Below are 13053 nucleotides of genomic sequence, written 5' to 3'. Positions count from 1 at the left end.
GTCAAGTTCACAGTAATTTTGAATAAAATAAATCAGTGATACCAGCGAGTGATTAGGTGAACATGCAATTGTTCGTATCAAACCATAAGGACAGGAATTGTAAGAAAAAGAACCGGCTACCACCAAGGGATGTAATGCTACAGAAGAGTGATGATGCTATACTTGTTTTACTAAATTTTTGGTGGCTTTTCTGGAAATCTTTTAATGCAAATATAATGCAAAATTATTTACTAGTTTGGTGAAAAAAGTATTAAAAAACTTAACTTCAGAGAATTATTGAGAGACAATCTGTACCCTATATCTTGTACGCAAGAGGTAATTAAAATGAACCCATGTCACACCCTGTTCTACCTCCGATAGAATTGTTGAGAGACAATCTGAACCCCATACCTTGTACGCAAGAGGTAATTAAAATGAACCCATGTCACACCCTGTTTTACCTCCAATAGAATTGTTGAGACAATCTGTACCCCATACCTTGTACGCAAGAGGTAATTAAAATGAACCCATGTCACACCCTGTTCTACCTCCGATAGAATTGTTGAGAGACAATCTGTACCCAATATCTTGTACGCAAAGAGGTAATTAAAATGAACCCATGTCACACCCTGTTCTACCTCCGATAGAATTGTTGAGAGACAATCTGTACCCCATAACTTGTATGCAAGACGTAATTAAAATGAACCCATGTCACACCCTGTTCTACCTCCGACAGAATTGTTGAGAGACAATCTGTACCCCACATCTTGTACGTAAGAGGTAATTAAAATGAACCCATGTCACACCCTGTCCTACCTCCGATACTCGCATGTAAACTCCTCGTCTGTTCGAACCAACATCAAAATAGAACATCTTGTTTTCTACTCGCATTGATCGACTTTCAGGCAATTCACTTTGAGGCTCTGAAATTGAGAACAATTTGGTTATATGCTAGTGTAATATAGAATACTACCAAAGCAATAAATGTCTGGGCCCCACAGATCTCCTAAGTTCATGGGCTATAACATGTATAAATTATATTTTTGACAGTTAAAACAATTCCCATGAAAAGTCTTAAAGGAATGCTCGTGCAAGGCTTTTGGACTGGTATGCATATTCAACAATATATAATGCACATTACTAATTAATATTATTATATTTAATTAATAAAACGGTTAAATGTGACGGCTATTATATATAACATCCTAGTGTTTACACCCTCTGGAGAGCTGGTGGTTACGTAATATTTAACGTGTCACGTAATATTTAACGCCTCACATCAGGAATTAGTCTTAGAACTAAAGAAACAAACATACCTGATTTTTGCGCAATGTTCTGTAATAATATCCATCCCACTAAACCAGCAATAAGTATATATTATTTTACAATACAAAATAAACCACCATGGTCAAAGTGTCGAAATAACAATTATGTTTTGTCAGTACATTAACCTATGTACTGAAATGATAAATGGAGTGGGTTTTTTAGTCAATTAGTCTATACTTTCAGTGGCCTCCACCTGTGATTCCTGATTGGCAGGTGTATATTTGATAGGTAGACAATGGTATTAGACCTTATCAGCCGTCATGCTTTATTACTGTAAATAATTCTGTAAAACTCTTGATTAAGTACTTTCCCCATCTAAAATCACTGACCAATTATGTAGTCCCAAAGAAAAGAACATTATCACTTGGGTATTACAAGTGGTCATTTTTTGCTCCAGCGTACCCTACCAAAAGACCTAATAGTATGCTTTTATATTTTTTAAGAGAGCAAAATATTATAACCCCATTTCCTTAATTAAAGCAAACTGAAATATATTTAGTTAAATAGTTTATTATATTATCAAGTCATTTATGTTCTGTTACAAGTCAGGTTGATGAAAGTGGAAGTGCCGTGTCGTAAATTACTGCGTTTGTTTACACTGTGCATACAGGAGTTGGTAGGAGCTGATGTCACTTTTCAATGAAAACAAGAAAATGGCTGCCCCAAGTTACCTGTAGCAGAAATAATCAGCTTTGTTTTTTTTATTAACTCTAAAATTATGTTTTTCATTTGTTAAAGTGTCAGTATGTATTGGTGGTCCAGGTATGCGTTTTTCCAACACATACGGTTCATATTTGAGTTTAGTTCCCCTTTAACATGATTTTGGCCATACCTCTCGTCAAAAATGGGTATACCCGCATGAAGGCCAAACTTATCTGTAACTCTACATGATAAATCCATACATAAAATTTTAGATCAATATCTTGAGACATTGCGAAAAAAAACGTCTGGCAAAACTATATTTGGGACAGAGAGACAGACAGACAGACAGAAGGATGGAGATGAAACCTATAGTCCCCTCTGGTTGAACCGGTAGGGGACAGACAGACAGACAGACAGAAGGATGGAGATGAAACCTATAGTCCCCTCTGGTTGAATCGGTAGGGGACAGACAGAGAGACGGACAGAAGGATGGAGATGAAACCTATAGTCCCCTCTGGTTGAACCGGTAGGGGACAGACAAACAGACAGACAGACAGACGGACAGAAGGATGGAGATGAAACCTATAGTCCCCTCTGGTTGAATCGGTAGGGGACAGACAGAGAGACAGACAGACGGACAGAAGGATGGAGATGAAACCTATAGTCCCCTCTGGTTGAACCGGTAGGGAACAGACAGACAGACAGACGGACAGAATGATGGAGATGAAACCTATAGTCCCCTCTGGTTGAACCGGTAGAGGACAGACAGACAGACAGACAGACAGAATGATGGAGATGAAACCTATAGTCCCCTCTGGTTGAACCGGTAGAGGACAGACAGACAGACAGACAGACAGAAGGATGGAGATGAAACCTATAGTCCCCTCTGGTTGAATCGGTAGGGGACAGACAGAGAGACAGACAGACGGACAGAAGGATGGAGATGAAACCTATAGTCCCCTCTGGTTGAACCGGTAGGGGACAGACAGACAGACAGACGGACAGAAGGATGGAGATGAAACCTATAGTCCCCTCTGGTTGAACCGGTAGGGGACAGACAGACAGACAGACAGAAGGATGGAGATGAAACCTATAGTCCCCTCTGGTTGAATCGGTAGGGGACAGACAGAGAGACAGACAGAAGGATGGAGATGAAACCTATAGTCCCCTCTGGTTGAACCGGTAGGGGACAGACAGACAGACAGACAGACAGACAGACAGACGGACAGAAGGATGGAGATGAAACCTATAGTCCCCTCTGGTTGAATTGGTAGGGGACTATTAACATGAACAAATGAATGCTGCAAATTAAAAAACAATTCTGTTTTTTTAAATAAAAGTGTTTGAGACTCTGGAATATATGCTAGTCTGAATAACTGTCACTTTTCAACTGATATGTTATTCCATAAATTAAAAAATATACAGGACATTTATACTAGACAGTATTATTGGTGAAGACCCTAGTTTTAAATTTAGGTGTGTTTTTGAAGAAAAAAAAGAAAAAAAAATATTTTGTTGCATAATGGCAGCTTCTCACCAAAAGGTTTATAATCTTTTGCTCAATTTAACAATTTAATTAACTTGTGAAAATAGTCAACTGACAGAATTGAGCGCATTCAGTTGTGGCGAACATTATGCCAGTCGGATGTCGATTACAAATTTTCTAATTTCGGGCAACTTATCTGTCTCTGACAGCTCTATCCTATTTTATTTCATATGCTTTCAACTATATATCCATAAAAAAATAAATTATTTGAATAATTTTAGTGGACAATCAACAGAACAGGGTGTGTTCAGTTGAGGCAAACACACTGTAATGTTGTGCCAGGCAGATGCTGCCAGCAAATTTACTTTCTTTGCATAACTCATCTGTGTCCGACAGCTTTATGCACTTAACTTGCCAGATTTTATAAATTTGCTGATGTTATAAGGTTTGTAACAATATGATAAAGACAGGAATCTAGTCATACTGAATGTTGACGTCATATAAGCAACTCAGAATTCCAATATTTCAAGTTATTTAAGTAAAGATTATATTATGCAGGGATTTTATTTTGTAGTTATTTAATAGTAGTTATAACAAAATATGGCACCTTTAACTGTTATATAGCACTTTTAATCTGTACCAGTGAATAATTGAAAGAAGAAACGAAATGTTTTATTAACGATACACTCAACACATTTTATTTACGGTTATATGGTGTCAGACATATATTATGGTTAAGGACCACACAGATATTGAGAGAGGAAACCCGCTGTCACCACTTCATGGGCTACTCTTTTCGATTAGCAGCTAGGGATCTTTTATATGCACCAGCCCAGACAGGGTAGTACATACCACGGCCTTTGATATACCAGTCATGGTGCACTGGCTGGAACGAGAAATAGCCCAATGGGTCCACAAACGGAGATCGATCCCAGACCGACCACGCAGCAAGTGAACACTTTACCACTGGGCTACATCCCGCCCTATTAATTGAAAGAAGGCTAAACACATTTTCACACATACCACATAATGACACGGTAACATTTTAACATGGGAATATTGCCTAAAGACAGTTATTATACTAAAAGTAACTACATATACAAACTATGATAATCTGGGCAGCATGTATTTTAACATGGGAATATTGCCTAAAGACAGTTATTATACTAAAAGTAACTCCAAACATATACAAACTATTATAATCTGGGCAGCATGTTACAAAACATGAAAAGAAGAAATTTTTAAAATAATGAATAGGTCATTGCAGTACATGACAGTATAAAACGTGATGGACAATAGGTCATCATAGGTTAGTACAAAGTTTGTCAGATATTAAGTGATTTCAGTATAAACACTACAATTCTTCGAAATATTAGGTTATTTTGCTACAAGATAATACAAACATTGTTAGATTTTAGGTGACTGGAGTACAATAATACAATATAAACCACGTCTGTTATTTATTGATTTTAATACAAGACGGGACAAAACATTTCAGACATTATAAAACACTACAAACCTGCAAGCCTTGTCAGATACTGAATGATATTAGTACATTACAAATCCGGTCATATATTACATGTGGGTGATTTTAGTACAAGACAACACACACCTTTTCGATAGGTTATGTTAGTAGAAAACAATACAAATCTTGCTGGAGTACAAATCAATACAAACCTTGTCATATATTAGGTGACTATAGTACAAGACAACACACACCTTTTGCATAGACCATGTTAGTACAAAACTATACAACTCTTGTCACATATTAGATGACCTTTGTACAAGACACCAGACATTTTTTGCCTAGGTCATGTTGGTAGAAACCAATATAAACCTTGATGGATAGGTCATGTTAGTAGAAACCAATACAAACCTTGATGGATAGGTCATGTTAGTATAAACCAATACAAACCTTGATGGATTGGTCATGTTAGTAGAAACCAATACAAACCTTGATGGGTCATGTTAGTAGAAACGAATACAAACCTTGATGGATTGGTCACGAGTGTTAGTAGAAAACAATACAAACATTGTTGGATAGGTTGTTAGTAAAAACCAATACAAACCTTGTTGGATAGGTCGTGTTAGTACAAGACAGTACAAACAGTGATCTTACCATCCTCACCTTGATCATCGGTGCCGAACTCATCCAGCAACTCGGTGAGGGCGTCCCGGAACTCTATCATGCCCTGGGCGGGGATGGCAATCTGTGAACGTGGACCACCACGTGGTATTGTTTGTGACACCTAGTAAAACAGGTTCAATTATAATTCTATAATTGTTTGTGACACCTAGTAAAATAGGTTCAATTGTAATTCTATAATTGTTTGTGACACCTAGTAAAATAGGTTCAATTATAATTCTATAATTGTTTGTGACACCTAGTAAAAAAGGTTCAGTTATAATTCTATAATTGTTTGTGACACCTAGTAAAGCAGGTTCAGTTATAACTAATGCTTGTGACATCTTGTAAAACAGGTTAAATTTTAACTATTGTTTGTGACACCTATTACAACAGGTTCAATTATAAGTTATATAACTATTGTTTGTAACATCTATTAAAACAGGTTCAATTATAACTCTACTGTATGTGACACCTATTAAAACAGGTTCAATTATATAACTATTCTTTGTGATGCCTATTAAAACAGGTTCAATTATATAACTATTATTTGTGACACCTATTAAAACAGATTCAATTACAACTATTCTTTGTGACACCTATTAAAAACAGATTCAATTACAACTCAAATTTAAACCATATTTAAATACAAATAACACAAACAAGAACTGACCCACCATCATACCAAACCTTGTTTTTTTAAAACAGGAAGAAAAGTTTTATTTTCAGTGTGTTATGTACATATAAATTGAAATTCATTCTCTGTAATTTCACTCCCCAAATGTGATTGTATATATATTATGTAATTTATATGTACATATTGAACAGATATTGAACTGATTTATATAATCCATTCATTTTAGTCCTATTGCTTTTGTGCATGCTGCTTTACAGTGCTGTTACCGGTATTTCATTCAGTCAGTCATACAGATTTGAATCATTCATTTAGCCTTACTTTTGTTTGACATCCAATAGCTAATGTTCAGTTTGTTCATAATGTATACTAGGGGTGTAACAAATACACATGGTGGCGAATACAATACAAATCATGAATATGAGGTGACAAATACGAATATGAAAAGGTTTTGCAGAAAGAAAAAAAGAAGAAGGAAGTTTGTTTTGTTTAACAACACCACTAGAGCACATTGATCAATTAAGCATTGCCTATTGTATGTCAAACATTTGGTAATTGTGACATGTAATCATCGGAGGAAACCTGCTACATTTTTCCTAATGCAGCAAGGGATCTTTTATATGCACTTTCGCACAGACAGAAAAACACATAAAACGACCGTTGACCAGTTGGAATGAGAAAAACCCCAGTAAGTTGAATGGAACCACTGAGGTGGTTCGATCCTGCAATGTAAGCACCTCAGACGAGCACTCAATGGACTGAGCTAAATCTCACCCCTTGCAGAAAGAAAGAACAGGGTTTTTTTGGTTTTTTAAAAGTAAAACCTGATTAATCATGTCTACTGTCAAGTCCAGAATCACGTTCTTTTTAAGAACACTAACATGTTCACATTTTCACAGGAAAGGAAGGAAGGAAATGTTTTATTTAACGATGCACTCAACACAATTTGTTTATGGTTATATGGCGTCAGACATATGGTTAAAGACCACACAGATACTGAGGGAGGAAACCTGCTGTCGCCACTTCATTCACTACTCTCTTCGATTAGCAGCAAAGTATCTTTTATATGCACTATCCCATAGACAGGATAGCACATACCACGACCTTTGATATACCAGTTGTAGTGCACTGGTTGCCGGAATCCTAAACATGATATAATAAATAGAAAAAGTTGGGATTCTGACCCAAAATCTAGGATTTGCTGAAGAATGGAATCCTGTTAAATTCACAGCCTTGTAATGTCAGACTTCAATTATTAACAACGTCTCCAACAGCGAAAAATGCTACGGTCTGTCTATGGTTTAACTAATTCGTTCAAATATCTGGATGTGCCAAAGCAAGAATCCTGCTAAATTCGCAGCTTGGTAATGTCCAACTTCAATTATCAAAAGTTGCATGAGATTTGTCGGCCCTAAAGAAAAATTTAGATGTTTTCATAGTACAATTCTATTGCATGCAATAAATTGATGCAATTAATCGCATAATGAGAATGCCCCTTAATAGTAAAAAATATCAAGGTCTGTAAGTTCAATTAATTCAATGATGTCTACATGACTCACCAGGGTTTTATCAGCTATGTTTCTAGACTCCAATAATCAGCATCATTCCCCACCATTCATAAAAGGCTATGTCATTTTTGATTAGGACTAAAACATTCCCAATATGAATGTACCGGTAGATATTCCTTGTATTTATTATTATATACGGTACAGATATATTTTGAAATTGATATGTAACAAACACCCCTATATTAATTTGAATAAATAAAAGTACATGTATATGTATATTATTACTCTTTTAAAATCTAACTTGGTTTAATAAGAAGAAAATTCCCTTTTTTGTTTTGTAAAAGACACAAAAATTCCCAAAGTAAAAGCCATGGGCGTCAAGTCAAATTTTAGAAATAAAACCCTGCTCACCCTGAGGAATCTCCCACGTTGGTTCTCCTTCAGGTCGAGATAGTAGCGCCGGTTGTCCTTGACGATCATCTCACTCTTCAGCTTACCATCCTCCGGTGGGTTCTCAGTGTTGGCCGGACCTGTGACAGACCAGTAAGCGGGATATGTAAACAGTACAATCTGTGACGGACATACAGCTGGGCAGAGGTACATGAGCAAAATATACCTTAACGTGCATTACAATGACGACACAAACAATTCTGGTGGTTTTTAAATGATCATCTTGGCAGATATGCAGTACTCACACATGAATTGTCATAATGAACAATGGTTAATCTATCTATGTATAGAGGCTAAAACATTAGTAAACTTAGTCACAATGTCTTCACGAAGTATTTAGTAACATAATATACTCGTATCCATATATATGCAATGGTAATAGGAAAAAGCAAGCTCTGTATACATATAAATATTATGTTAAAATGTGTGTTAATATCTTTTGTAATTAAAACAATTTTTTTTTTAAACTTGAAATGAAATACATTAATTCAGAGCATAGCTAAAATTGTTCTCATTTACAAACTATATTCAGTCCAAACTAAAAAAAATATTTTTATTTACAAACTATTTTCAGTAACAAAATGATTGTTTCAAAATATATCAATTACCAAGCATAAATATCACTTCTTACAGATGCTTTCATTTTAAAGCAAATGGTTTAAGACTTAAGGTACATGTAGTTAATGTGAAGCAAAACTGGACATCATGAATGTTTAAAAATATATTATAACAGGTTTTGTTTTTGTTGAACATGTCTGCAATTAATAACTGACTTTTGAAGATCTCTGTTTATGCTCCATGTACAGGCAAACAATTTACGAACTAGACTGCTTTCAGTAATATCTCATATCAATGAAATTCAATAATAATTCTAAAAAAAAAATTATACAGTAGCTTTCAAATCCAGTGACAGTAGGTGGCCATTCCGTGCATTTTATGCATTTACATCTTTAAGCAGGGTTAGTTCAGATTTCCTATGTAGCTATCATAATCACAACAAAATATTACCAGAGCTTAAATATAAATATAAGTTCCTACAAGTTTCATGTTACAACACAAACACATTTAGTAGTTTGGTTTTGGTGGGCTTTTTTTAAGACATGGGTCAAACAAAATTTCTAGTTCCAAAACACATATGAAATATATTTAAAAAAGAAAGAAAAAATAACAATTTTATATTATATGGTATATGATTTTATCAACAACAAAATTAATAATAATAATATGAAAATGTTTTTATCTGCAATTAAAAAAACTAAATTACCAGCATATATTGAAGGTGTTGGAAGTAAATTAAGTGTTAAAGTGTTGCAACTGGAATTTTACAGTGTTGCTAACATTATGCTGGTAGCATCAGCCTTTTATTATCACACTGCTTTATAGCATTTAAAAGTAACAACACTTACCAAATATTTTTTATATTTCTGTCCAATACTTTAAAAATAAAAGACTGCCGTTTTTTTTTTTTACAAAAATAAAATTCTGTTATAACATATGTGACTACAAATGTTGATATACTGTTACCATTACATGAGCACTGTACTCGGTTACATGTACTACTACTCAAATTACTTACTTGAGCATTTAAGTCCAAAACTAATAAACAAGAAAATGAGTGTATCTGATAAAGCTTCAGCTGTCAAATATTTGTGATTAACCTGATAAAAACTTTGAAAAAGGTATCTTTTTATGTATTACATGGCACTGTGCATAATAAAGAAAGAAATAAAAGTTCTTACCATAGGAATAATGCCTCATTATTTACCAGGTCTCGGCAATATATAATTAGCAGAAAATGTTGAGCAATCTATACTTACTATCGTCATTGTCCTCTGCAAAAAACACGAAAAGATCAACTTTCAGCCCAAGTATCTCTGCCCTAGCCGTGCAAATTACTAGTACTTAAAAACAGAAACTGTCAAATGCCAAATGAAGAACAAAATTCACAATTTTAACTTTTCTCCTGGAGACTTGACAATGCTTTCTAAAGAACTGATCACAATTATTGAGTCATATGAATAAATAATTCACAATTCAATCAGTAAGCTTTTCCAATGTTTACAATTTTGGAAAATCTAAAGCAAAAATGTGGAAAGCAAAGCAAAATATGGTACTAAATACTAACAAGTTGAGAACAAAATACAGCAATATATCAAACGTATGTTCAAGTATGTATAGCTGTGATGTATTGCTGCTGATGTAAATCAGTTATTTTTCTCACTGAATTTAGTTTTTAGCTCCTTATTATATATTATATTATATCAGTTACATCTTCCTTTTTTAAATAATAATAATTTGTTTATTATCATTAATTTACTACTAGATCTGACATATTTTGTGAAATGTAGAGATTTAAAATATCTAATGTACAACGTCAAAAAATCTCAACTGATGTCCAAAAACAAGTTTTGCGAAAAAAAGTGTTTGTTTTATGTTTTATTATGGGTTTTTTTCCTTCTATGACTTTGGAGGAAACCATAGCCTACAAGTACTCATGTCGAAGTTAAACAACTTTACAACAGTTAAAAAACATATATCCGAAAATATTTGGGTACTCATCAGTACCCTCAAAATATTTCAGGGTATTCATTTTTACCTAGCCCATTTTACCCTCTGGCAAAATCCCTGCCATTATATTTCAATGTTTAATAATAATAATGGAGATATATTCTGACTATTAGCTGTATTCAATCCAAAGGAAAATGTACTTACAGGTAAGGCTATAAAGTCACTTTTTTCTTAGTCACAACATTTTGCTCGTATGTTTTGTTGTTTAAAAAAAAAAATTGGAATGTGAAACAACCCAATAACAGTTTGTTTTGTTTAACACCAACACTAGAGCACATTGATTTATTAATCATTGGCTATTAGATGTCAAACATTTGGTCAATTTGACATATATACATATAGTTTTTCCATTGGTAGCAAGGGATTATTATATGCAGCATTCCACAGACACAAGGTTTTGCCTGAGGGTAAAACAGGTATGGCGTCATACCCAATTTGTTTTGCAGATTTTGACAAAATTAACGACTCTTTATCATTACTGTATGACGTTTTTTTTAACCCCAACCCTAAACCTAATAAATTTTCTTTCTGGGGGAGGTCCCCAAACCTCCTGCATTCAGCACACACACATTGTAAATATTCAATTCCATATCGCCCTACCCAAAAATTTCTTTCTGGCAAAAACCCTGAGACAGGATAGCACAAATCACAGCCTTTGACCAGTCATGGTGTACTAGCTAGAATGAGAAATAGCCCAATGAGACCACCAACGAGGATCGATCCTAGACCGACTGCTCATCAGGCGAGCACTTAACCACTGGATTATGTCCGGCCCTAATAACCCAGTAAGACCAGCAGGTGGGGATATCCTGTGAATCTCGGTGATAAAGTACTTTCCCGAGGTGATGGGTTGTAGATTTGATGAACTCTCCATGGACTCAAGTTTTCCCTCTCCCAACCAGTGCCCCGTGACTGGTACATCAAAGACTATCCCCAGATTTTTTTTTTTTGAAAACCTAACAGTGTGTAAAATCACCCTCCATAAATATACGGAAAAATGATACTCTTCAAAATAATCAGGTTAGAGGAGAAATATGATTAAAAAAATAATAATAAATTGAGTGGTACAATAAAAGTATATTTCTCACCCCTCCATGTTGTGTTTGGTAGGTTGCATGCAGCAGGTTTCCTCTCCTCAGTGTAACTATATGTTAAGACACCAAACTGCTATAGCATAATGTGTGCCGATGTATTGTTAAGAAAATATTCCTTTCCCAATAAAGTTTAAAGTTTGTTTTGTTTAACATTACCACTAAAGTGCAATTAATCATAAACTATTGGATTTTTAAAACATTTGGTAATTTAAACCCATTACATTTTCTCCATTTGTACCAAGGGATCTTTTATATGAAAACTATCCCACAGACAGGATAGCACACATCACAGCTTTTGATATACTAGTCTCACTCCAGCCAGTGCACCACGACTGGTAAACCAAAGGCTGTGGTATGTGCTATTCTGTCTATGGGATGGTGCATATAAAAGATCTCTTGCTGCTAATCGAAAAACAGTAGCCCATGAAGTGTTGACAGCGGGTTTCCTCACTCAATATCTGTATGGTCTTTAACTATATGTCCGACGTCATATAACCGTAAATAAAATGATATACTAGTCATGGTGCACCGGCTGGGCCCACTGACAAAGACAAGCTCTTTACCACTGGGCTACATAAAGCCCCTCCCCCTCCCAATAAGACAAGCTCTTTACCACTGGGCTACATAAAGCCCCTCCCCTCCCATTAAGACAAGCTCTTTACCACTGGGCTACATAACGCCCCTCCCCCTCCCAATAAGACAAGCTCTTTACCACTGGGCTACATAAAGCCCCTCCCCCTCCCAATAAGACAAGCTCTTTACCACTGGGCTACATAAAGCCCCTCCCCCTCCCAATAAGACAAGTTCTTTACCACTGGGCTATATAAAGCCCCTCCCCCTCCCAATAAGACAAGCTCTTTACCACTGGGCTACATAAAGCCCCACTCCCTCCCAATAAGACAAGTTCTTTACCACTGGGCTACATAAAGCCCCTCCCCCTCCCAATAAGCCCACTGATGTGGATCGATCTTATAACCCATGAGGCAAACATTAACCTGTATCTGTACATTTGAGCTACAACACATTCCCCATAATTATAGTGTACCTGTAAGTCTTTTTAAAAATATCCAGACGTCTTGTGTCTACAAGCTGACAGACATAATATTAATCAAGTGCTTAATGGATCAATCAGAATACAATTAGGTTTAGTTAAAAATGCATGTGCACTCATATAACCCACCAATTAAATCAAATATTCATTAGTATGTACTTGTTTGAAAAGGAAAACTGAACTCTGCAGT

General features: G+C 35.3%; 1 protein-coding gene across 7 annotated transcripts in view; it reads right to left on the bottom strand.

The window, feature by feature from the left end:
• Positions 1-13053, bottom strand: part of LOC121380990 (transcriptional activator protein Pur-beta-like) — a 61440-nt gene that overhangs the window by 14313 nt on the left and 34074 nt on the right. For 3 of the 7 annotated variants that reach the window (XM_041510052.1, XM_041510051.1, XM_041510055.1), the window contains exons 5-8: positions 9968-9982; positions 8112-8230; positions 5553-5682; positions 796-902 (exon numbers count right to left, since the gene is read on the bottom strand). In XM_041510052.1, the coding sequence (XP_041365986.1) occupies positions 796-902; positions 5553-5682; positions 8112-8230; positions 9968-9982 (371 nt within the window). The remainder of the gene's footprint in view (positions 1-795; positions 903-5552; positions 5683-8111; positions 8231-9967; positions 9983-13053) is intronic. The other 4 variants (XM_041510053.1, XM_041510056.1, XM_041510054.1 and 1 more) reach the window with 3 other exon arrangements.

Source organism: Gigantopelta aegis, chromosome 9 (genome assembly GCF_016097555.1).
Source record: "Gigantopelta aegis isolate Gae_Host chromosome 9, Gae_host_genome, whole genome shotgun sequence".
Taxonomy (NCBI): Eukaryota; Metazoa; Mollusca; class Gastropoda; order Neomphalida; family Peltospiridae; genus Gigantopelta; species Gigantopelta aegis.
Note: the sequence above shows the minus strand (reverse complement) of the source record. Positions and strands in the feature narration are given on the sequence as shown.